The sequence below is a fragment of the Moschus berezovskii genome, chromosome 22 (genome assembly GCF_049115385.1).
Source record: "Moschus berezovskii isolate FMDL1 chromosome 22, NW_MosBer_1.0, whole genome shotgun sequence".
Taxonomy (NCBI): Eukaryota; Metazoa; Chordata; class Mammalia; order Artiodactyla; family Moschidae; genus Moschus; species Moschus berezovskii.
The window spans coordinates 41206578-41232941 of record NC_142481.1 but is presented as its reverse complement, the minus strand read 5'-3'; the positions used below and the strand labels follow the sequence as shown (position 1 = coordinate 41232941).

The window sequence follows — 26364 nt, the reverse complement described above, 5'->3', positions numbered from 1 at the left end:
AGTGGTTAATTTCAGCATGGCGACCAGTGCTCCCTAATGTAGCCGCCGTCCTGATGATCCAGATGGAAGTGTAGCCCTGGGGGAAATCAGCGAGCAGTGGGGCCCTGCATGAGTTACACCTGTGGGCGGGGATGGTAAAGAATCCGCCTGCAGTGCAGGAGACCCGGGTCGGGAAGATCCCCTGGAAAAGGAAATGGCAACCCATTCCAGTATTCTTGCCTGAAAAATCTCTTGGATGGAGGAGCCTGGTGGGCTACAGTCCACGGGGTTGCAGAGTCGGGCACAACTGAGCTACATCACTTTCTTTCTTTTCTAAGTAGATCTAAGTTTATTTGTTAACCTAAAGCATTCAAAAGAGGATTTTTTTTAAGGATGGGAGTAGAGAGTACAAGGTGGAAAGGGGAAACTGTAACTTTCTTACTGTTTAGCTGAGTTTCTTACTATTTAGCTTCTCTCCTCTGTCTGTAAGGAAAGAAAGAAAGTGAAGTTGCTCAATCGTGTCCGACTCTTTGCGACCCCATGGACTGTGTAGCCTACCAGGCACCTCCGTCCATGGGATTTTCAAGGCAAGAGTACTGGACTGGGTTGCCATATCCTTCTCCAGGGGATCTTCCTGACCCAGGGATCAAACCGAGGTCTCCTGAGTTGTAGGCAGACGCTTTTGCCCTCTGAGCCACCAGGGGAGTCATGTCTATAAGAGATGGAACCAATTCCACTCAAACCACATGGCCAAGCATAGGAACGGGACAAATTCTCCATAGGCAAATTAGAATCTTCTTTGTGGCAAAGATGGGAATAGACACAAGACAGCCAATGTTCACCACTGTCAGGATTCCTAAATCATTGCTGAAGAGAGCTCAGGGCCCCTTGATTTTGCAAGAACCACAGAGTATGCACAGTGAGAAACCATCCAACTTCATTTCCTGGAAATGCCAAGTCAGTCTGAAACAACTGCCGCTGAAGTAGTCCAACGACAGTGCTTATTAAGAATTCTGGGTCTTCAGGAGCAACCGCTAAGTCTTTCCTGAGTCTGAGTAGTTTAGCCTGTCACTGGAGAGTTGCAGCAGCTTGCATACATAAGCCTTGGCATCCTGGAATGTCACATTGTGCTAGGATTCAGCCTCAGGCTTCATCTGATTCAAGCCAGAAAGAGTTGCTCTGGCTCTCCAGTTTCCCCCACAAAGAGCCAATCCAGAGGCCACCCCACTCAGTTCGTTGAAGGGAGGGGACGGTCAGAGGAGCAACAGGCAGCCCCCTCGTTGGCATCTCCTGTCATCACTGGAGATACCAGTTCACTACTGGTAGGAGAAGTAACAGTAGTGACAGTTCAGTTCAGTCGCTCAGTCATGTCTGACTCTTTGCGACCCCATGAATCGCAGCTCGCCAGGCCTCCCATAGTATTTAGTAATAATGTGCCAGGCGGTGTGTTAAGTACTTCACATGTGTTAATCCCTATAACTTTCACAACAAGCCCATACATAAGGTAGTCTCATTGTCATCATCGTTATTCTCATGTGACAAGTGAGAAACTGAGGTTTGGTGAGTTTAGGGTACTCAAGATGTCAGGCCCCAGGGAAGCGGCAATGCCCTGTGTCCAGAGGACACCTTCAGCACTGTGCTTCCCCATCTTAGGAAATTAGGATGGAAGAGAGACTGAATGCATGGTTTGAGCAGGAGCTTCCCTGGGAGCTCAGCTGGTAAAGAATCTGCCCGCAGTGCAGGAGACCCTGGTCAATTCCTGGGTCAGGAAGATACCCTGGAGAAGGGATAGGCTACCCGCTCCAGTATTCTTGGGCTTCCCTGGTGGCTCAGACAGTAAAGAATCCACCTGAAATGGGGGAGATGTGGGTTCGATCCCTGGGTCGGGAAGATTGCCTGGAGGAGAGCATGGCAACCCACTCCAGTATTCTTGCCTGGAGAATCCCCATGGACAGAGGAGGCTGGTGGGTTACAGTCCATGCAGTCGCAAAGAGTCGGACGCAACTGAGTGACTATAGGAAGATACGCTTTCAAGTCATTCTCAAGCCTTTCTTTTTCAGTCCCACTGTCTGGCATGGTGTTGAAGCGGACAGTATGATTTGAGTCGGGGCTGACTGTCCTTTCTCGTAGGTGGATCCATGACCTCAACAGCAAGCCCTCTGCGGAGCCCAGTCATCATTGACAAACTGGAAGGAGCGCTGAGCATTAAAGAAGAGTTTTGTTTTTGTTTTGCAGCTTGCAAACTCTTAGTGTGGCGTGTGGAACCTAGTTCCCCAACCAAGGGTCGAACTCGGGTCCCCTGCATGGAGAGCATGGAGTCTGAGCCACTGGACCACCAGGGAAGTCCCTAAAGGAAGATCTTTAAAGTGCTCTTGAGGGGACTTCCCTGGTGGTCCTGTGGTTAAGACTGCACTCCCAGTGCAGAGGATGCAGGTTTGTTCTCTGGTCTGGGAGCTAAGATCCCACATGCCTCGGAGCAACTAAACCCTAAAGTAATGAACTCTAAACTACGGGAGCCCGTGGGCCACAACTAGAGGGTCCTTACCCTGCAATGAAATATCCCACATGACGCAATGAAGATCTTGAGTGCCGCAACCAAGACCCAACACCGCCAAATAAATGAATATTGAAAAAAATAAAGTGATCTTGAAAGATCTGAATTAAGGCCCTGAAGAGCCCCAGCAAGGGGTTCTGTCTCTAGTCCAGAGGGAGGCAGTGGGTATACACAGCTCCTAGCCTCTCAGGACCAGCATGAGAAGGAGGTAGGCCCCACGTCAGTCAGCTCTTCCATCAGAAGAACAATAGTAGAAAATCAGAGCAACTTCACCCAGAAGAAAACTGGATGGGCTTCGGACATGTGCAGTACAGTGTCAGCAAACTTCTGCAGCAGGTGTTTGTATTTCTAATACTTTCTCAAAATGAGGGGGCCAAACCCATTTGACAGGTGAAAAAGCATCTCTATTGACTTTGGACAAACCTTACACTAGCCAAGGTGGATCAGCACTTATCATAGCCCTTTAATCTGCCAACCAGGATAATGTGTGCAGAGATCATTTCCCTGCCTGAGATGGAAGTGCTCAATTTGGAGTAACTCTCCCTCTCTGGTAAATTGAGCCTTACTCTCTGATTCTGAGGCCGAGAGACAGCGCAATTTAAAAAGCTTTGCAGAGTTCCTTTGTAATTAGTCGCAGCTTCCCTTGAATATTAATTTCTCCCCCATCCCTTTCATGTGATTTAGAGACTATATCTCTAGAACTGAAGTGAGCGGCAGTGTCTCAAACACCTATTATTATTAAGTAGTCTGTAGAACGCGCCTCTGTTCTTCGGTGCTGTGTGGGCTTATCAGTGCAAACAGTTTAATATTTATGCTAAGAGGATTGTCAAAAGCAGCTTCTGTTGCTTTAATTCTTGTTTTAAATAAATAATGAGAACATTTAAACACATTACTCTTCTTGGGGCCCTGAGGTCAGCTAATCTTATTATTTATGAAGTGATGTGCTACATAATAGTACTTAGTGCATGTTAACAGACGCTATTATCAGGGCCCGATGCGGAGAGCTGAAGATATATTGGAATGTTATGTGTAATGTACGACGGATTGAGTGCACAGAATGCCGGTGGAGCAATTAACCACCCGAGAAAATAGGTGTAAAGTTGAAGTATGTTTTCCCATGGGGATCCCCTCACCATTAATAATTCCCCAGAGGAGAAGATGTCTTTTAGTTAGGAGCCTTCTCGACCATCAAGGCTTGGAAATAGGGTCGGGATGGTCCATTCTTTGATCTCTTCATAGTTAGTCCTACACGGAAGGCACATGATGGATGGGTAGGGCCACTTTTTTAATTGATTTAAAGGATAAGGCTGAGAAGGTAGGGGTTGTGTGGGAGAGGACCAGGCAGATCTCCCAGATGTACTCAAGAGTAATTCTTTCTGGGGGCACGCACTGTCCCTGCCACATGCTCCAAGAGAACAGAGAAATTGTTCGTTTCTTATTGCAATCTGTGTTTTCTTCTCTCTGATCCTCATTTCTCGGATACATAAAGCGAAAGCCACCAAGTTTTCCCAGACGAATTTCCAGTAAGCTGGTCTCTTGGAGAGGTAGCTGCCTGCCAAGGTGTGACAATGTGGCCCCAACTTTTTTCCTCCGAGGCTATAATTTAGTTGCATATGATAATTAATTTCTCTACTATTGATGAATAATCCATTTAATAAAAACCGTGATTTAAGTGTTTTCCTTAGGGAGTCACTCTCACTAGCCTCTTAATTTAATTTTGTGGAAGTTTTCCCCACCTATTCATCAGTGGAAATGATTATTAACCTCTATTTGCATATATCCTTATAAATTGGTCTCTCCTTGGAGTGCCTTTTTCCGAGCACAGCAAGCTGGGACACTTGTAAATCTCCAGGATCTCCGAAGTCAATCCCAGTCTGTAATATTGTTTAATCTATTCTTGGACGTTTTAATGCAGTAAATTCAATTTAATCTTTCCCAGTAATCTAGTAATACATGGAAATCCCACAAACATTTAAATCTGATAATGGCTTAATCACACACTTTAAATAACAGTTGAGATAATGAAAAAATAATTCACCATTTTAAAGGCAGAGTAACTGAATTTCCCCCCATGATTGGCTTCTACAAAGCCTTGAGAGATAATACAAATCTGAAAACTGAAATAAAAAGGTTCCAGCCTCATCAAGAACAGTTCTTCCTTCTTATACACACACCTGCTTTCTGCCTCCCAAACTCGTCTTTCCTTCCTCCTCATCACCACCATCACAGCGGATTGCCAAGCTTGCCCCAAGTTGCCTAAGTATGGGTCTTGCAGTCCTCTCTTCCCAGGAATTAACTGCCTGTTCTTACTTTTCCAGGTGCCAGTCTCGAATTGCCCGAACTTTACCCGCTGATCAGAAGCCAGAATGCCGGCCGTACTGGGAAAAGGGTGATCCTTCGATGCCTCTGCCATTTGACCTCACAGAGATCGTTTCTGAACTCAGAGGTCTGCTTCTGGAAATCAGGCCCTAGAGACAGAGCACAGTTCTCAGGTGGAGGAGGAAAGGCCATTTTCAATTCCTCTTCTCCAGCCCTGTCATGGGCTTAGGCAAGGGCAGCATGGGGTAGACTTGGCCTTGAGTTTGTAGAAATTGTTGAGATGATAGAGAATGGCCTTGGAAATCATTTCCAGTTGGGAACAATTAGGGAGTGGAACCCATGAGGATTAAAATGTTTGAAAATGACACAGTGTTATAGTGATTTGGTATTAAATGAAAAATACCCAAAAAATGTCATACCCCCCCAAAAAAAAACAAAACAAAACTATTCCCCACTTGGATTTTTAATGCAAGCCATTCCACTCCTGAGGCCTGGGGAGTGACCAGGATGAACCCAGCCTTTGGTAGAACCTAACCTACTCTCCCCTTTCCCAAGCCTTTGTAGAGCCTCTACAGGGGATCTCTCAAGTCATGGAGGAAAAGACCGAATTTAGCCCATTTTCTCAACACACCCTTCAGAGGCTCTGCGGTCCAGTATGGTAGCCACTAGGTAGATGGGGCTTCTACCATTTAAATTCCATTTTAATTGTAATGAAAAATTCAGTTCTTCAGTTGCACAAGCCACGTTGCAAGTGCTTAGTAGCCAGGTGTGGCCAGGAACTACTGTATTGGACACAGAACATTTGCATCATTCTAGAAAGCCCTCCGAGACGACACTTCTGTCAAAAGTTTGAGAGAGAGAGAATCTGTCTGCCAGTTCTCTGTAGCTGCTCTCCCCACCGGCAAAATAAACGAAAAGAGCAATGCCTCGTTGGAAAGTAGCCTCTTTCCCTTCTCTAAGACAGCCAAGGTTGTGAGCCTTGTACTCTGCACACAGGAATAGAGCAGTGTTGAAGATTAAAATAAAACTGACATCCTGTCTTTAGGAAGTTCCTCTGATCTAGTGAAAGAGACAAAACTATTTACATTGCTTCTTGGGTTTAACCAACTCAGTACATATTTGTTTTCCTTTAATTCCTCCATTCGCACATAATGGCTAGGATTGAGGCTTGAAGAACCCTAGTGCCCCATCCTGATGATGCTGGAGCACCAGAGAGATGAGAAAGAGATTAGAACTTGGGCTTTGGTTTTTCGAGTGTCTAGATGCAAATGCCCACTGGCTTGTGATCTTTGACGTGTGACTGTGCCTCGGTTTCCTCATCTGTATAATGGGGATACTACAGGCACACCGATTCCCAAGGTGAAGATGAAATGAAATAACCTAGCTACAGATTTAGAACCTCTGGTACGTAGTTAAACATGCAGTAAATATTAGTAAAATATTATATATCAGTAAGCTGACCTGCTGTAGGCATTTCCCCCTCCCTTCCTCAATTTTGGCGCCAGTTTCTCATGATGCCATGAACCCACCTCTCCCTTTCAGGCCTGGCTCTCACCCTATGGTGGCCCCAGAAATCACAAGACTAGTCAGCCCCTCTCCCCAGTCTGTCGCCTTCTCTTGTCATTTGCAGTATTTGGGAAGCCGAGGAGCTTTTTTACCCATTCAGAGGTACCCTGAGAACTAAACTCTCCCACCATCAGAATCTTCACCGGTTCAAGGTATGGGCTCATTTCTACGGAGTTAACCTCAGAGAGATCACATCACACAAGGCAGGCAGGGTTTCACCATCTTGAGACTCTCAAATCTTCGATGAGTTCCCTGATGCCCTTAAGTCTCAGTCTCCTCATCGGTAAAAGATGAAGTGCTCCCTCTTATGGTTGCGGGAAAGATGAAATCATGGAGGCAGGGTGTGCAGGGCAGCCTCGGGACCACACAGCTTCGTGTTTTATTTCACCCCCTGGAAAGTTTGTTCCTTGTCATAGTTCATGAGGAGCCAGTAGTTAAAAATGGAAGATTTCATACAACATAAAGATGTGTGCATCCTTTTTAAAATTGAGAGCATCCAGCAGCCTCCATCCTGACGTGGCAGAGAGCTAGGTAGCATCCTCTTAGGTGGTACATGAACCCTCCATGGCCCCCGTCGCTCCCAGTTACCATTTATTGTGAATCTGACCATCTTTTCCCCTTCACATCAGCACCTGCTTGCTTGCACCCCTAGAGTAGAAATAAATAATAAAGTTGTGTGCTTACCCCAATATGTGTGTGTTACTGTCCAGCTGTTGTTGTGGACTGCTTGTACTAATATGCCATGTACATCATAAAACACGCATAAACAATAAAAGTATTGAAAGGATGAGATAAGAAACCAAGAGAGTGCCTGCTCTAGTTCTCCTTTCACAGGTGCAGGCAAGCATGCTTCCTGGGCCCAGCTGGGGCGGGGCTGGGGGTGGGGTGCAAGTGAAGAGTGTGCCCAGGGTCTTTCAGGTGGGGAAACAGCCAGTGTTGGAGAAACCAGTTCCAGCTGCTGCTGCTGGTGCTAAGTCGCTTCAGTCGTGTCTGACTCTGTGACCCCATAGACGGCAGCCTGCCAGGCTCCTCCATCCCTGGGATTCTCCAGGCAAGAGTACTGGAGTGGGTTGCCATTGCCTTCTCCAAACCAGGTGAGATCATGTTTTCTCAGAAGTGGTGGCTTTCAATGAGCTTGAGCTCAGTGTGTTTGAGGATTACCTATGCTTGCTCTCAGAGAGGGGTAGGGTAGGTTTCAGACAGGTGGAAGGGGGAAGGTCAAGAGATGATAAGAAAAGGGGTGGCTGGGGACACTAAGCTGACAATCAACTCAGTTCCTTCTCCTCCCCCATGAACTCCTGCAGGACTTTTCCGGGGACATGGGCCATGTGGGTAGTGGGGGTGGGGAGGAAGCTTTGCCCTGGGACCACCTTTGGTCAGCGGTCCTCACTGCTACCTGTAAGGCTTCCCATCCTCCAGGCCCAGCTATCATCAAAAAGTTATCTGAAGAGACAGGTCCCTTTCTGCTAAGATGCTACTGACTTTCCCTTCCCACAGATGTTTCTTGACCACCTACTGCACCTCAGGGGCGTGGTGAGCCCTGGGCATCCAGGGAGGTCCCTGCCTTCCAAGGACTCCCGTGTACCAACCCCCATGCTGGAGCGGGGGATGTGGTGACCCCAGTAGGAACTTAACTCTATAGTGGGGAAGCAACAACAATGCAAATAAACAACAAGATGGTTTCCAGTCATTTTCAATACCAGGATGGAAATCCATAAGGCAAGGGGACAGAGCATAGCTGGGGACTGAGGAACGGTGGCTTGGCTTAGGAAGTCCAGGAAAGGGGGTGATGGGGGGAGAGCTTCCCAGGAAAGGGAACAGTAGGTACGAAGGCCCCGAGGCTGGAAGGTGCTTAGAGTGGGAAGATCAAGGAAGCAAAAGGACCACGACGGCTGAAGCAGAGAAACAAGGCCAAGGAGGGAAGGAGATGCAGGTGGGGCAGAGGCGGGACCAATGTTTGAATGTGATTGTCAAGTGCCCAAGAAACATGGAAGGCTCTGTACAGGAGGCTGGGGGTCATTGGTGTAAGTCTCACGCTTCCAGATCATTGCCTGGTTGCTCTCTGGATTCCGAAGGGTCTCCGTCCAAAGGCACGGCTTTCTAACCAGGAATTTCCTGATTCTTGGGGCCAGGTGGAGAAGATGTCCTGCCAGCTCCTCCAAGAGCAGGAGGCAGCACCCCATTCTCCTGTTGCTTCACTTCCAGCAGTGCCCACAACTTTGTGTCCACTGCACCCCCTGCACCCTGCTTTCACAGGCAGCCTCTGCTCAGGGGAGTTCACTAGAGAGAAGAGGGAGATGGGGGAGATGGTCGTGGCATGGTTTGTGACACAATTTTAGTAATGAGCTTCCAAATCCATCACTAACCAAACCGAGGGGTGTTAGAAATGAGATTCCATCACTCTATTAAATGGACACACCACATTGAGTAGTTTTTTGGTGTGTATTTCCAGGGAAAGTATTTTGGAAAGCAACATTTTTTTTTTTCTTCACTGATCTAGTTAAGGCTGATTTTTACCACTGGGCAAATTGCATACATTTGGATCTATGCCACGCTAAATACTGTTTATTTTGGAAATCTGTCAGAGGCAAGCCCATGGAAGACGGGGCGGGGGGTGGGGATTCTTATTTGAAAAGGCAATTCTCATCCAAACAGATTGAGAAGGACCGAGGAGCAGTGCGGATTAAAATGAGCTGAAGTGGTAATGCCGTTTATCCAGTTTGCCTTTGTTACTTTGTGATTAAATGGTATTTTTAATTAAGTTTCATTGGGAGCCATAGGTATGGCAGTGGTGAAATCAATTTGACAACCATAAAGGGGGAGGGAAGGCCCAGGAGTGCTGTAATGATCGTGGCTGCAGGGAGAGCCGGGCAGTTTTAAAAGGCTGGGGTGAGGACGGGGAGAAGTAGGGGTGGGGGAGGAAGGAGCCGGCAGCCAGGGATGACTTCCCGCAGGATGCCCGGGTTCCCGGGGCTGCTGCTGCATCTGGGGGGCTGGTTGTAGGGATTATCAGGAAAAGGGGTACACCTGGCTCTCTCAGGTCCCGAGTCCCTCATTAACGAGGAGATTGGGTGAGCACCCCCAGACCCGGTGCCGTAGCCTCACCCCAGCCTGACTCCTGAGCAGGGCTGACCCACCAACCTTCCGCCCAGCCCCTTCCTTTCTCCCCGCAACCTGTCAAGGCAATACAGTTTACTAATATTATCCAGGTTGCTGTTGTGCAGTCACGGGCGTGTCTAACTCTTTGCAACCCCATGGACTGTAGCCTGCCAGGCTCCTCTGTCCATGGGATTCTCCAGCAAGAACACTGGAGTGGGCTGCCATGCCCTCCTCCAGGGGATCTTCCCAACCCAGGGATCAAACCCATGTCTCTTGAGTCTCTTGCACTGGCAGGCAGGTTCTTTACCACTTTGCACCCAGGAAGCCTATTGTCTAGGTATCAAATGTGATGGTAACATATTGTTCTGGAACTAAGTAGGAGATACAGCGTGAACCATTGTGGGGACGGGACAGCCCAACCAGCTCGGCGTTATAAAAATAGAGACTGGCTCACAGGGAGCCCCCAGATCCTCTTCCCGTGGTTGCACACCCGTCCTCTCAACACCCCTGCTCTGTATCCGGTCAGCATGGGTCAGAGTTTCAGAATCTTCTGATTCCTGGATGTCAGGAGAGTCTTTTGGTTGCAGAGTCCTGATTCTGTGTGTATTCCTAAGGCTAGCCTCCCTTTCAAAACTTTGTTTTCTTATCTGCAAAATGGGAACAATAGTAGTATATCTACCAGCTGAGGTTGTCGTGAAGACTTAAGATGTTGGTGTGCACACGGCCTGGCTGGGTCTTCAGTGACATGCCAGCTCTAATAATTATGATCCCAGTTTCTTGTGATAACAGTTGTCGCTTCATGACTGGGGCAAATCCCTTGACCCCCCTGTGATCCATTCTTTGTTTCTGTAACGCCTAGCTGGTTAAGCTGCCCTGCCACCGTAGTGGTTCACAGTGTCTCCTACTTAGTACCAGAGCAATATGTTACCATCCCATTCTATCCCATTTTCCTCTCCCAGCTTCCACTTTTTTTTTTCCTCTCGGCAGATGGTGTGGACCTTTTTATAAATGAGATGCTCTGAAAAATGATTCCCTCGTACTCCCCATTACTACAACGGGATTAGGTCACCCCCTTGCAATTTTAGATCTGCTTTAAAAATTCTCGCCATCACCTTTTAATGGATGATCTGTGTTCAACAATTGTTTATTGACTCTGCATGTCTAAGTACCAGAGTCCATCTCTTGCCAGGGGAAGGAAGCATTAATTAACTCCCAGCATTAGATTCAGTGATTCTTTTCCAATGATGCAGTTCGTGACTTTTGCTTGCATTTTCTTTTCATCAGTCCTGAAAGAATTGAGGTAAAATAGTTCCGCTGCACATGTGTGTCAAGCTAAATGGATAACAGCAGATACAGATCTGTTTGCCTGTCTGCACTTGCCTTTAGACAAAATTCATCAATTTTACAAAAGCCACTGACTAAACATGGCACCAATACAAATAAGTGCTTCTAGCATGTGGGTTTTCCCGTTGTTTTTAATCTGGTAAAGTGCTGGAGCTTCCTGCTGAAGGATGGGAAGTGCTGGCTTAGGACAGTGCTGCCACAGATGGGGACCAAAAGGTGAAGGCCATTCTCCGGGAATTTTAGGAAAAGCCCAGTGGTTCCAGACTCTGTGTGCTCGAAACCATCCCAGACTGCTTGGTTAATGACTGCCGCAGGAAGCTGATCCCGGCTCTCATATTCAATATTCAACAGAGACCATAGGTTAGCCACCCTTTAGTGGGGCCGGGGTCTCAAAGGTACCCTGCTTCCCCTTCCCAGCTTCTGAGACAGAGAGTCAGAGGATATACAGGAAACCGACAGGAAACTTCACCAGCGCTATGAGGCCAGCACCTCTCGCGCCAGAGACAATGTTTGGAAGAACGTTGTAAATACCAAATGTTAGTTGCTCAGTCATGTTTGACTGTTTGTGATCCCACAGAGTGGCCCATCAGACTCCTCCGTCCTTAGGTTTTCCTAGGCAAGAATACTGGAGTGGGTTGCCATTCCCTTCTCCAGGATATCTTCCTGACCCAGGGATCAAACCCGGATCTCCTGCATTGCCGGCAGATCCTTTACTGTCTCAGCCACCAGGGAAGCCTATAAACAGCAAAGCGCTAGGCAAATCCAAAGAAGGAGGATTCTTATTATTTATTTTGTGAGATCAGTTTCATTTGGATGCATAATGGCAGAGTTTGTGTATGTTTATCACTTCTGATCAGGCAAAGCCAGTTTGACACTTAGTGACCTACAACTCCCTTTTGAGACCACAGCAAACAGCCAGAGCGTGGCTGCACTTTCACAAAAACAGTCTTGAAAAATACTGTTAAGGCCGCTTTTAAAACTTTTTCAGACACCACGAACTCCGAGAAAACACCTTTCCAGAGTGAAGAACTGTTCAGTCCTTGCTAAAATAATCTTGGGTCCTCGGGACACAGAGATACAGAGAGCAGACATTCATTTGTTTCTTTGCAAATTGGCCATTCCCAGCTTAAAATGCTTTTATCTTTTCAAACAGGGAATTGAGTTTTTCCACTTTGGAGCAAGTGCAGTTAACCTACCAACCTCAGAGCCCCAAAAGGGCTGAGTCAGTTTCTCAGGGCAACTCGAGCTCCAGCTCGTAACTCATCCAACTCAGAGAACGGTACCCCTGGTCACCCTCCCGCCCCCGCCCCCCTGCTCTTCAGACAGAGATTTCCAGTTGATTACCCCTTGATTAGAGCCCAGAGAGAGGCAAGCCAGGTATATAGGATTCCCATTGTCTTTCCCGCCTCTGCTCCCGACCAGGGTCAGGCCGAGAGGGCTCTTGGTGAACACTGAACAATCAAGCCCTGTTTACCATGGACGTTTAGTTTTCTTTTCTCAAAATCAAAACAGAGTTTAGTAGGCAGTGTTATTTCATACATGCCTCTTGATCAATGGAATGATCTGTCAGAAGCCATTAAAGCCCCCATTAGCTTGAATGCATTCAAAGCTAAACTATTGGATCATTTAAAGGCCACAGTGATTGTTTTTAATATACTGTACATTGATTCCTCCCTGTGAGCGGCAACATCAGTTTGAAACTAACTGTGTATGACTAAGGCTTCATTGGCTGTCTCCAGTCCTCTGTGACAAGCATGGTTTCACTTCGACCAGAAATGCCTGTGTATAGTTTTTAAAGAAATGCAGACCCTGGTAGATTTCCCAAGGTTTAGACTGAGTTGAGTTGTTTTTTATTTTTTTCCTTTCCCGAGCTTTCTCCCATTTCTTTGAGCCCACTAAGTGAGCTGGGCGTGCAGAATGGGAGAACCCATCCCTGCCAGGGATCTCACGTGAAAGGCAGTGGGGGAAATTTTTCTGAAAGCATGAAGCCCCAGTCGAGGCCAAAATCGAAGTGAACTTGACAGCCTTGGGCTGACGAAAGTGTGTATCCAGCACAAAGCAACAGAAGTGTGGCCGAGTTAGGGGCATCCTTGCTGGGGCAGAGGCAGCAGATACCACCAATTCTTGGTAGATTGACCCTTCCTTAGCCAAAATGGATTCTTCTAACAAACACTCACCGATTCCTTCCTAAATACCAGACTCTGTGCTAGGGGTCATCTGGCTCCCAGATGGCGCTAAAGATAAGAACCCATCAGCCAGTGCAGGAGACATAAAAGACATGGGTTCGATCCCTTGGTCGGGAGGAGGGCATGGCAATCCATTCCAGTACTCTTGCCTGGAGAATCCCATACACAGAGGAGCCTGGTAGGCTACAGTCCATGGGGTTGCAAAGAGTTGGACGCCACTTCGGGACTTTAATTTCAGTTCTTCTCTTTCAAGAATAAAAGAGTATTTTAGTCAAAGGAGCAAGACATGTATCCCAAAGAAAAGTTTTCATATGTTGTACCTGTTTTACAGATGAGGCGATTAAAGCCTGGATGAAAGAAATTAAGTTATTTAAGAATTACAGAAGTGGGTTTTCAAGTTTCTGGTTCAGTACAGTCGCTCAGTTGTGTCTGACTCTTTGCAACCCCATGAGCTGCAGCACGCCAGGCTGCTCTGTCCAACACCAACTCCCGGAGCCCACCCAAACTCATGTCCATTGAGTCGGTGATGCCATCCAAGCACATCATCCTCTGTCATCCCCTTCTCCTTCTGCCCTCAATCTTACCCAGCATCAGGGTCTTTTCAAATGAGTCAGCTCTTCGCATGAGGTGGCCAAAGTATTGGAGCTTCAGCTTCAGCATCAGTCCTTCCAATGAACACCCAGGACTGATCTCCCTTAGGATGGACTGGTTGGATCTCCTTGCAGTCCAAGGGACTCTCAAGAGTCTTCTCCAGCACCACAGTTCAAAAGCATCAATTCTTTGGCAATCAGCTTTCTTCACAGTCCAACTCTCACATCCATACATGACCACGGGAAAAACCATAGCCTTGACTAGATGGACCTTTGTCGGCAAAGTAATGTCTCTGCTTTTTAATATGCTGTCCAGGTTGGTCATAACTTTCCTTCCAAGGAGTAAGCATCTTTTACTTTCATGGCTGCAATCAGCATCCGCAGTGATTTTGGAGCCCCCCAAAATAAAGTCTGACACTGTTTCCACTGTTTCCCCATCTATTTCCCATAAAGTGATGGGACCAGATGCCATGATCTTTGTTTTCTGAATGTTGAGCTTCAAGCCAACCTTTTCACTCTCCTCTTTCACTTTCCTCAAGAGGCTTTTTAGTTCCTCTTCACTTTCTGGCATAAGGGTGGTGTCATCTGCATATCTGAGGTTATTGATATTTCTCCCGGCAATCTTGATTCCAGCTTGTGCTTCCTCCAGCCCAGCGTTCCTCATGATGTCCTCTGCGTATAAGTTAAGTAAGCTTCTGGTATATCTTGAGATTCAGAAAGAATGTGAGCATTCTTTTCGGAGGTGCCGGTGCTGGGTCTTCGTGGCTGCACGTGAGCTTTCTCTAGCTGCGGTGAGCGGGGCTGGTCTGGCATCACGGTTTGTGGGCTCCTCACTGTGGGGCTTCTCTTGTTGTGGAGCATGGGCTCTAGGGCACATGGGCTCAGTAGTTTTGGTGCACTACTAGAATCTTCCTGGATCAGGGATCAAACCTGTGTCCCCTGCACTGGCGGGTGGAATCTCAATCACTGGGCCACCAGAGAAGTCCGATACGGGCTTTCTTAAATTCACCTCCCCAATAAACCTGAGATATGGGGAATAAGAACAAGGACAAGATTAGCCTACCCCTCCAATTGCAGCCCAGAGGGGAGAAATTTTGTGAAGTCTAGAAAATAGTTCAGCTCACTCGCTCAGTCATGTCCGAAATTTTGTGACCCCATGAACTGCAGCACACCCGGCTTCCCTGGCCATCACCAACTCCCAGAGCCTAATCAAACTCATGTCCATCGTGTCAGTGACGCCATCCAACCATCTCATCCTCTGTTGCCCTCTTCTCCTCCTGCCCTCAATCTTTCCCAGCATCACGGTCTTTTCCAATGAGTCAGTTCTTCATATCAGGTGACCAAAGTATTGGAGTTTCAGCTTCAGCATCATCCTTCCAATGGATATTCAGGACTGATTTCCTTTAGGATGGACTGGTTGGATCTCTTTGCAGTACAAGGGACTCTTAAGAGTCTTCTCCAAAACCAAACTGTGGTGTTGAAGAAAAAGCATCAAAAGCATCAATTCTTTGGCACTCAGCTTTCTTATAGTCCAACTCTCACATCCATACATGACTACTGGAAAAATCATAGCTTTGACTAGATGGACCTTTGTTGGTAAAGTAATATCTCTGCTTTTTAATATGCTGCCTAGGTTGGTCATAAATTTTCTTCCAAGGAGTAAGCGTCTTTTAATTTTGTGGCTGCAGTCACCAACTGCAGTGATTTTGGAGCCCAAAACAATAAAGTCTCTCACTGTTTTCCCATCTATTTGCCATGAAATGATGGGACCAGATGCCATGATCTTAGTTTTCTGAATGTTGAGTTTTAAGGCAACTTTTTCATGCTCCTCTTTCAATTTCATCAAGAGGCTCTTCAGTTCCTCTTAGCTTTCTGCCATAAGGTTGGTATCATCTGCGTATCTGAGGTTATTGATATTTCTTCCAGGCAATCTTGATTCCAGCTTGTGCTTCATCCAGCCCGGCATTTCACATGATGTACTCTGCATATAAGTTAAATAAGCAGGGTGACAATATAAAGCCTTGACATACTCCTTACCCCATTTGGAGCCAGTTCTCTTGTTCCATGTCCAGTTCTAACTGTTGCTTCTTGGCTTGCATACAGATTTCTCAGGAGGCAGGTCAGGCGGTCTGGTATTCCCATCTCTTTCAGAATTTTCCACAGTTTATTGTGATCCACACAGTCAAAGGCTTTGGCATAGTCAATAAAGCAGAAATAGATGTTTTTCTGGAACTCTTTTGCTTTTTCAATGATCCAACGGATGTTGGCAATTTGATCTCTGGTTCCTCTGCCTTTTCTAAATCCAGCTTGAATATCTGGAAGTTCATAGTTCATGTGCTGTTGACACCTGGCTCGGAGAATTTTAAGCATGACTTTGCTAGCCTGTGAGATGAGTGTAAATGTGCGGTAGTTTGAGCATTCTTTGGCATTGCCTTTCTTGGGGATTGGGATGAAAACTGACCTTTTCCAGTCCTGTGGCCACTGCTGAGGTTTCCAGTTTTGCTGGCACGTTGAGTGCAGTACTTTCACAGCATCGTCTTTTAGGATTTGAAATAGCTCAACTCGAATTCTATCACCTCCACTAGCTTTGTTTGTAGTGATGCTTCCTAAGGCCCACTTGACTTCACATTCTAGGGTGTCTGGCTCTAGGTGAGTGATCACACCATTATGGTTCTCTGGGTCATGAAGATCTTTTTTGTATAGGTCTGTGTATTCTTGCCACCTCTTCTTAATATCTTCTGCTTCTGTTAGGTCCACACAATTTCTGTCCTTTATCGAGCCCATCTTTGCATGAAATGTTCCCTTCGTAGCTCTAATTTTCTTGAAGAGATCTCTAGTCTTTCCCAATCTATTGTTTTCCTCTATTTCTTTGCATTGATCGCTGAGGAAGGCTTTCTTATCTCTCCTTGCTATTCTTTGGAACTCTGCATTCAAATGAGTATATCTTTTCCTTTTTGCCTTTAGCTTCTCTTCTTTACTTAGCTATTTGTAAGGCCTCTTCAGACAACCATTTTGCTTCTTTGCATTTCTTTTTCTTGGGGATGGTCTTGATCACTGCCTCCTGTACAATGTCATGAACCTCTGTCCATAGTTCTTCAGGCACTCTATCAGATCTAATCCCTTGAATCTGTCACTTCCACTGTGTAATCGTAAGGGATTTGATGTAGAAAATAGTTCAAGTGGAATTAATTTGTTTTCTCTTGGGCCACGAAAGTCCACAAAATTCTGGTAATTTTAACTACTCAAATAAACCGTTGGCATTTATGGTACAGGATACTAAAATCAGAGGCCAATCATCCCAATCACTGGCAGGTCAAGCAGAAGTCACAATAGTAAATTCTAGAGCAGGAGTCAGCAAATGATGGCCCACAGCCAAATCTGGCCTACCCTCTGTTTTTATAAATAATGTTTTATTGGAACACAGCCACATTTGTGTGTTTACATGTTATCTACCCGTGGCTGCTTTTGCACTCCCAGAGTAGTTATGATAGAGACACAAAGGTGAAAATATTTACCATCTGGTCCCATACAGAAAAGCTTGGCTGACCCCTAGCCTGGCTCAAAGAACTGCTGTGTCACCTGTGATCCTTCGGGTTAAGTCACATCATGTCTGCATGTGTGCATGCTAAGTCACTTCAGTTGTCTGACTCTTTTCAATGCTATGGACTGTAGCCCACCAGGCTCCTCTGTCCATGGGATTTTCCAGGCAAGAATAGTGGAGTGGGTTGCCATTTAGTTCAGTTCAGTCACTCATTCATGTCCAATTCTTTGCGACCCCATGGACTGCAGCACGCCAGGTCTCCCTGTCCATCACCAACTCCCAGAGCCTCATGTGCATCAAGTCGGTGATGCCATCCAGCCATCTCATTCTCTGTGGTCCGCTTTTACTCCCGCCTTCAATCTTTCCCAGCATCAGGGTCTTTTCCAATGAGTCAGTTCTTCACATCAGGTGGCCAGAGTATTGGAGCTTCAGCTTCAGCATCAGTCCTTCCAATGAATGTTCAGGACTGGGTGTCAAGCCCTCCTCCAGAGGATCTTCCCAACCCAGGGATCAAACCCACATCATGTCTATTACTTCCGTTCCGTTCCGTCGCTCAGTCGTGTCCGACTCTTTGCGACCCCATGGACTGTAGCCTACCAGGCTTCTCCTTCCATGGGATTCTCCAGGTAAGAATACTGGAGTGGGTTACCGTTTCCTTCTCCAGGGGATCTTCCCGACCCAGGGATCAAACCCGGGTCTCCCGCATTGGAGGCAGACGCTTTAACCTCTGAGCCACCAGGGAAGCCCCTACTTACTAATTACTCAATACATAAAAAAGATGATGATAAATCTTGCTATAGTACCCCAACAAAAACACTCATGCCAAGGCCACTCTATACAGCAACGTGGGGAAAAAACATTCAAGGGCAACACCGTTAAGGAGCAAAATAGACTCGTAGCAAGAGCCGTGGTTCTTGAATTATAGGAGCTTGAGTGAGGCAGGCAGGGGACAAGGGCAAGCCATCCCAAGAGGGTGGAGCCACTGCCTGTCTTTCAGGGTCAGGCATCTGGTTTAACTGGAGGGCAGGCCTGCAGGAGAGCGAGTTGCAAGCTCATCTTCCTTGAAGAGATAGGTGAAGAATCGTTTCTGAGCGCTCCCCGTCTCTCTTGCTCTTGCTAAGGTTATCTAATGCCTCATTAGGAGCAGTGATGATCTGGTCCATGATTTTTTTTTTCGTGGAGGTGGGTGGAAGGAAGGGGGAGGGGTGGACCTGTGCTTTCTACCTTACAGGGCTGACTAATGTGTCATAATAAAGGATCAGAAAAACACAGCTGCTGCTTATTCTGTGGTTGAACTTATCACCCCAAAAGCTCTGGTGGCTTATAGAGTTTTGTGAAGGAATTCACAATTTATCATTTTTGTTCAGACTGTTACCATTGTAGTGAAGATGCGAGGTGAGTCTAGCTGTCCACAGATTTCTCCTCCATCCCGTGTGCTGTCAGGTTCTTGTTGCCGCCTTAAAGCTTCTGCATTTTGCCCTACCATCCAAACTCTCCAGGAATGCCCTAGGTCTTTCCTGTCGCACTAATCTCCTGCCATCTGAATCCCTGAGTCACTTAAAAATCACTCCGTTTTCATTTGTTGATCATTTCCATTTGTTCTGCCACTAGCGTGTTTATAAATACCATTTCACTTTGTCAAATTCAGTTTCCATATTGGACTATGAAATACCAGAAGGCAGAGCTCACAGAATCCGATCTTTACTTCCATTTTATTAGGCTCCATAACATTCAGAATCACACTTCATCTCTCCCAAAGCATTTAATATTTATTAGCTATCAATCCAGGTAACTTTTATCTGACACATAATAGATACTCAATAAATGTGTTGACTGGCTGCTAGAGCAAAAGATCTATCATCATCCTCTCCTGCTTTAAAATCTGCCCCCAATCCCCCAGACCCCCTTCCCCTAAGATTTTTCTGACCACAGCTTACAAGGCTATTTGAAATTTACCCCCAACTTCTCTCTCCAACTTCATCTCCCCAAACTTACTTCTCACCTTGTTCCAGCCACACCTAATTTTGCACCATGTCCTGGGTTCTTCCATGGCTCTGGCTCTGCATCTAGGTGAGTGGCCTTGAACATGGTGGGACTTACAGTAGGCAATAGGATAAAGCTGAGAATGGGTGGAGCTGGGGAGCATTTGATCAACAAAATCTGTGTTCTGAAGAGGCATTTGATCAAGGAGGTGCTGATATGATAGCCAAGCATCTGAGATGGTGGTTGAGACATGGCAGCAGGGACTATATGGGGCCTTGATTCTGCCTAAGATTAAAGGGAACAGAGGAGGCACCCCCAGGAAGGAGCAGGCAAACCTTTCATGTGAAGTCAAGGCCCAGCCAAGCTGTGTAGCTTTCAGTACAGGCATCCAGGGCCAGTCCAGTTTTGAGAGCAAGATCACAAAAGACACATGCCTTGGCCAGTGAAGACTGAGGGAAGACTGGAAGAGCTCCATGGCCATGGACTTGGGGCACTGGACTTGAGTCGGCAAGACTAATCTCAGATCCCATTGACCTGGGATCATTAGGCTACTCTACAAATAACAGCAGTGTCATATCATAAACATTTACTCGGGAATTCAATTCTCCAGGCACAAGCAAACACACACAAAGCAAAGGGCAAACCAACATAATGATTCCATCACCAAGTGGCAGTCATCAAGTGCCCAGCCTGGAGGATGAGATGGGGACAAGTATCCTGTTTTCTCTTTGGGGAAGGTACCACATGGCTTCTAAATAGTCAGTTACTTCACCTGGAGCTTACTGAAAAGACACAATCTGTTCCAGCAACGGGGAGGCAAAGCTGCCTAAACAGTTGACCAGAGAGAACTTACCGGTGGCAAACAAGCTCATGAAAAGATGGTCAATATCATTAGGCATCAGGGAAATGCACATTTAAACCACGACACACCTATTATAGGAACAGCTATAATTTTATAAGTTTTTTAACACCACTTGCTGGGAAGGATGTAAGAAGCTGGAGCATCAAAAATGGCTGGTAGGAATGGGAAATGGTATAGCCACTCCAAAAAAGAGTTGGGCAGTTTCTTATAAAATGAAATAGGAAATTAACCATAGGATCCAGCAATCATACTCAATCATTTATCCCTGAGAATTAAAGCCTCTACTCCTAAAAATGTACATGCCTGTCCACAGCTTTATTCATAATAGCCCAGACTGTAAACAAACTACAAAGGATGTAATTTGGGTGTATCCATATCACGGAATACTTCTAAGCAATAAAAAGAGGAATAATCTATTGATACACGCAACAACTTGAATGGATCTCCAGAGAATTGTGCTGAAAAACAACAACCGAAAAATCTAATCTCAAATGGTTATATGCTATACATGTATGCAAGCAAATGATTTCACTTCTTGAATAACCTTGAACTATCAAAAGTATAGAACTGGAGGGCAGATTGGTGGTTGCCAGAGGTCAGGGATGGGAAGTAGCTATCAAAGAGCAGAGTACAGGGAGACTCATGGTGATGGAAGAGTTCTGTATCTCGAAGCTGGTGGCAGGGGTTTTATGAATCTACACATAGGAAAATATTGTGCTTCCTGTTTATACATGGCCATGAAACTGTTGAAATCTGAGTGAGCTCTGTGGACTGCAGCACTATCAGTTTTGATATTATAGGACTATTTGATATCGTATTACAGTTACCTCATGCGAAGAGTTGACTCACTGGAAAAGACTCTGATGCTGGGAAGGATTGGGGGCAGGAGAAGGGGACGACAGAGGATGAGATGGCTGGATGGCATCACCGACTCGATGGACATGAGTTTGAGTGAACTCCGGGAGTTGGTGATGGACAGGGAGGCCTGGTGTGCTGTGATTCATGGGGTCGCAAAGAGTCGGACACGACTGAGCGACGGAACTGAACTGAGCTGAAGATGTTACAATCCTGGGAAACTGGCTGGAGGGCACAAAGGACCTCCCTATATATTTTGGAGGGGGGCAACTTCCTGAGAATCTATAATTATTCCCAAATAAGAAGTTAAAAAAGAAACTGGTCAGGTATTGTATGAGAGGGGAGAAAAGGTTAGCACTCCCTTGACAAGAATGGAAGAGGCCCTTGGGCCTGACAACACCCACATGGTTAAGGCATTGCCACCTACTTTATGACACCTAACCACTGCTTTTGTAGAAAACAGACAGTGGACTCAGTGAGGGAAAGTAGTGAGGGTTACGAATTGAGAGAGCAGCATTGCATATAAATATATACTACCAGTGTAAAATAGACAGCTAGTGGGAAGCTGTGGCATAGCCCAGTGAGCTCAGCTAGGTGCTCTGTGATGACATAGAGGGCCGGGGGTGGGGCTGGGGGGAGAGACGCTCAAGAGGGAGGGGATATATGTATACATATGGCTGGCTGACTCACATTGTACAGCAGAAACGAACGCCATATTGTAAAGCAATCACATTCCAATTTTAAAAAATTAAAAAAAAAAAAAACTAGTCAGGCTGAACAAAATAAAAGTCAGTGTTCCCATTTCCAACATACCACCTCCCTGGGGGACTCTCAAGAGTAATTGTCACTGTAGATGATTCCTTGCACATAAGATGTGACTATACTCTTGAAACTCAAAGCTCGCTCATGCTTGTACCTTAGAACTACACTTGTCCCTGGGGACCGAGCTTCCCCTGGGCGTTGCTGCCGTGTCTTCATGAATTCTGCTGGAAGGAGACCCCTCTCCCCATTCATTGATTGCATGAGACTTCTTCAGACAAGGTCACAGGCACATCCAATAATCCGAAATGATCCTTTAACCAAACATATTTGGGATGCACTGGGCTAGACTGTGTTCCTAAATGTCCTCTGAAACCTGTGGATGGAAACAATAACTACCATCTGGGCCTGTGCTGTAAGTACTTCACATCACTGTCTCACAAAACATTCACAGCAACCCCATCTGATAGTTACTATTGTTTAACTCCATTTTTTCCACGTGAGGGAATTTAGGCACAGAGAGGTTGAATAACTTGCCTCAGATCACACAGCTAGTAGCTGGCAGAGCCAGGATTTGAACCCTGGGAATCTGGCTCCAGAGCCTAAGCACTTAATCTCTCTTTCCCAGCTTGAGCTTGATACCCTTCTCAATTCCATCCAAGTTACTGGTTCCACCAAACCTAGAAAGTACCAGATCTGGTAAAGTCAGGAACCAGAGTAACTTTCAGCCACTGTCACATGAGAGCAATTCATTATAGTGGAGCAGTTAGAGCCCTGGACTTTGGAGGAAGTCTTACCCAAGTTTCAGTCCCAGCAGATCTCCACCTCCACCACCACACACACACTCACAAACAGCTGTGTGACCATGGGTGAGTGGCTTCACTTCTCTGTGCCCCAGCTTCCCTCCTAAGTTTGACTACTAACCACATCTATGACATAGGATGGTTTGAGGGTTAAAAAGAGAGTACACAAATCTCTTAGCATAGGGCAAAACAGAGTAACTGCTCAAAAAAGAGAAACAGCTTTTTGAGGAAGAGACTTTGCTCTTTGGTGCTGAGGAGTAAGTAGGGAAGGGGGGCAGGTTTCCATGAGTGTTATTGTAGAAGAGAGCAATTGCTGATCCTTGATGAAAAAATAAAGGCACCTCCTCAAGGATCCCGCAGCGTGAAAGCAGTCCATGCACTTCATAGCCTGGAGGTGGTCTAACGATCATGTCCCCTCTGAACAGAGTCAGCAACTGCTTTGGATGGGACCACCTGCAAAGATGGCAGGACTGCTAAGGTCACTTGATTCTTAAACCATTCGAGAAGCTGCCAAGGTAGAGTTTAGGTGTGAAATTGATAAGTACATGCTCATCCGCTCAGTCATGTCCCACTCTTTGCGACCCTATGGACTGTAGCCCACCAGGCTCCTCTGTCCATGGGATTTTCCAGGCAAAAACACTGGAGTGGGTTGCCACTTCCTCCTTCAGGGGATCTTCCCAACCCAGAGACTGAATACATGTCTCCTAAATCTCCTGCACTGGCAGAAAGATTCTTTACCACTGAGCTGCCTAACCGCCCCCCAAAATGTTTTTTGAAGAATATTCTTAATATTCCTAAAAAATTTTTGTTTAGCTTCATAGAAAACTGGAGGAAATTTTTATCACCTGGAGGAAACTTAAAAAAATTTTTTTTTACTGGAGTCCAGTTGATTTACAATGTTGTGTTAGTTTTAGGTGTACAGCAAAGTGAATCAGTTAAACATATACATTATACATACACTTATTTTAGATTTTTTCCCATACAGTCCATTACAGAGTTTTGAGTGGAGCTCCCTGTGCTGTGTAGTAGGTTCTTATTAGTTATCTACTTTGTATATCATAGTGTGTCTATGTCAATCCCAATCTGCCAATTTATCCCTCCTTCCCTCTTGTCCCCTGGCAACCATTCATTTGTTTTCTGTGTCTATGACTTGACTTCTGTTTTGTGACTAAGTTCGCTTATACCCTTTTAAAAGATTCCACATATAAATTATATCATATTTATTTGTCTTTCTGTGTTTGATTTACTTCATTCAGTATGAAAATCTCTAGGTCCATCCATGTTGCTGCAAATAGAATTCTTTTCTTCTTTTTTATAGCTGAGTAATGTTCCACTGTATACATATTCCACAGCTTTATCCATTCCTCTGTTGATGGACATTTAGGTTGCTTCCATGTCTTGGCTGTTGTAAATAATGCTGCAAGGAGCCTGAGTCTTCTTTTCTGATTGTGGTTTCCTCCGGATATATGCCCAGGAGTGGGGTTGCGGGATCATATGGTAATTCTATTTTTGTTTTTCTAAAGAACCCTCCATGCTGTTCTCCATAGCGGTTCTTACAGTCTACATTCCACCAGCAATGGAGGAGGGCTCCTTTTCCTCCACACCCTCTCAGCATTTATTGTTTTTTTTGACGATGGCCATTCTGACTGGTGTGAAACAATACCACACTATAGTTTTGATTTGCCTTTCTCTAATAATTAGTGATATTAAACAACTTTTCACTTTTTTTTTCCCATCTGTATGTCTTCTTTGGAGAAATGTCTATTTAAGTCCGAAACTTTTGTTTTTGCCGTCACCTTATTGACCTCATCTCCTGTGAACCTCTCTCCTCCCACTTCCAGCCTTCGTTATCTCTCTCTGCATCATCCACTCTGGCTTCCGTACACCAAGTCCTCACCCACCCCAGCGCCTCTGCATTTGCTTTTGGCTCTCTGGGAACCCCGTTCATCCCGGTACCCACACAGTGCCTTCATATTCTTTAGGTCCTTCTTCGACTGTCACCTTCAAAGTGAGGCCTTTCCTGGCTACCTTCTACACAATTGAGTATTAGGATTTTCAGCATTGAGTCCAAAATAACATTTAAAAATAACAGCTTTATTGAGCTATAATTCACCTACTGTAACCAAGATAACAGTTTTAAGATTGATGTTAATCTTTACCTCATCTAGTTTTATGGATTATATTGAGTGAATTCTAAAATACCTTTCCCCCCCAGTTTTAACATCTCTGACATCAAGATGTATCTTACAACAATGGCAGGTCATAGTTTAATTAGCAGCATTTTATTTTTTCTTTCATAACAATACATAAAATAGCAGTATAGTGCATAACCAAGGGTCTCTGCACTGATGAAATGTGTCTAAAATTTCTATCACCATTTACTCTAAAGAGATTAAAGTACAGAGCTGGATTGTTGATAAAGATGTAAAGTACATTATTAAACTGCAATAAAAAGAGATTCCATTCGGAGTGAGACTGCATCACTGGGGTGGGGGCATTGATTCCGCAGTTGCTTCTGAGTTCACCTGTGCTGGAAGGTGGGAAATGTTTTTGTTAATTTATGACTCCTGCTCTTCTATTTAGAATCTTTTCCTCGTCTTCCTTCCCGTTTCTCTCTCTCTCTCTAATGCTTGCTGAGGGATTTCTTTTCTTTTGAGAATGTTAAAAACAATCATAATGAAAAACCTTCACAGTGACTCGGTCTTTGAAAACTGACATCAAGGTGAATGTCTAGTGGAAATTTGGAGCTTGCTGGGCTGCCACGGGCCGTTTGCATTTAAACAAGTGGTGACTTTGATTTAAGGATTTGACTTGATGGGTAATATATCCAAAGCAGGAGATGATGTATATACTGTTTCCATCAGAAATATCAAGTTCTATGTGTGATGTGTTTATTTCTCTGAGTGGTTATGTATTTAATAAATAATGTGTTTCAGTGGGTATTATTTTCATTTCAGTCTGTAATTCCTCCACAATATGTCTCAGTTTCGGGGGTGAATGACACTTCATAAATTATGAGCTGTTATTAGCTGCTTTCTTGTTGCATCTTAATTATTAGGCTGCAAAGAGAGGGCAGACTTTTATAAGCATTCATATTTTCTGTTTACAAGGCTTTTACTGACGTCTAATAAATTTAATTACCTCTAATAAGAAGAGGAAATGGAGTTCTATTTAGCAAATTCATAGCTTTGAAATGCATCTTGTAGCTTTATGAGCGTGGCAAGCTCCAGGAAGGTGAATGCCATTTAAGAAGCCGTGGCTGGGTTAAACTAACTGCAAAACTGTTAAATTATTTTTGTTTCCATTTTATTGCTTAACCTCCAGGGTAAACTTCAGGCTACCTGATAAAGCAGCCACTCAGGAACTTTAAACTTTACATGCTTTGCCCCACAGGGCCAAAGCCGACTCTGGTATTAAAGGTACATTTTTCAAACATAATTTTAGATTTGGAAATTGATTGTGTCTTGACCTACTTATTTCCAAGAGCTGTTCATTCCCGACTCCTTTGTTTTGCTCATATTATAAATCTATTGTTCTTTCAGGAGGACTCCCAGCTGGTATGGGGGTGGAGGGAGGGGAATCAATGCAGTGAAGACAGACTCATTCTGCCAACGCTGATATCACTTGAATCAAATCCACAATTAACCGGACTTGGGCTGCAAAAAAGACAAGCCAAGATCTCTAATCAACTGCTTCCTACAGAGGGTGGGAGTGGAGTACACGGCTGGTTTATAAAGATCATATTTGAAGGAAGAGGGATCTTATAAAATATTTAATGACTTATTTTATAGGGCATCAGATAATTTAGATTTTTTTTGGGTTGGATATCTTCCCAAATAACATTTTTAAGGCATCTAGATTTTCATTTATTGTAGCAAACAGACACTTGGAAAAACCTTACTACTTAGTGATGAATGCTTTCTT

The 26364-nt window shown here is 45.2% G+C and overlaps 1 protein-coding gene and 1 non-coding gene across 3 annotated transcripts in view; both read left to right on the top strand.

Annotated features, from left to right (window-relative positions):
• FTO (FTO alpha-ketoglutarate dependent dioxygenase) overlaps nt 1-5398 on the top strand; it is a 439075-nt gene extending 433677 nt beyond the window's left edge. Inside the window, exon 9 of one of the 2 annotated variants that reach the window (XM_055412757.2) lies at nt 4852-5398. In XM_055412757.2, coding sequence (XP_055268732.1) covers nt 4852-5005 — 154 coding nt within the window. In that variant the 3' untranslated portion in view covers nt 5006-5398. The remainder of the gene's footprint in view (nt 1-4851) is intronic. The other variant, XM_088830202.1, reaches the window with a different exon arrangement.
• Nucleotides 5399-21204: 15806 nt separating this feature from the next.
• LOC129547389 (U6atac minor spliceosomal RNA) lies at nt 21205-21331 on the top strand. Its single transcript, XR_008684066.2, has one exon. It is a non-coding gene; the product is annotated as a U6atac minor spliceosomal RNA (small nuclear RNA).
• The last annotated feature ends 5033 nt before the right edge of the window (nt 21332-26364 follow it).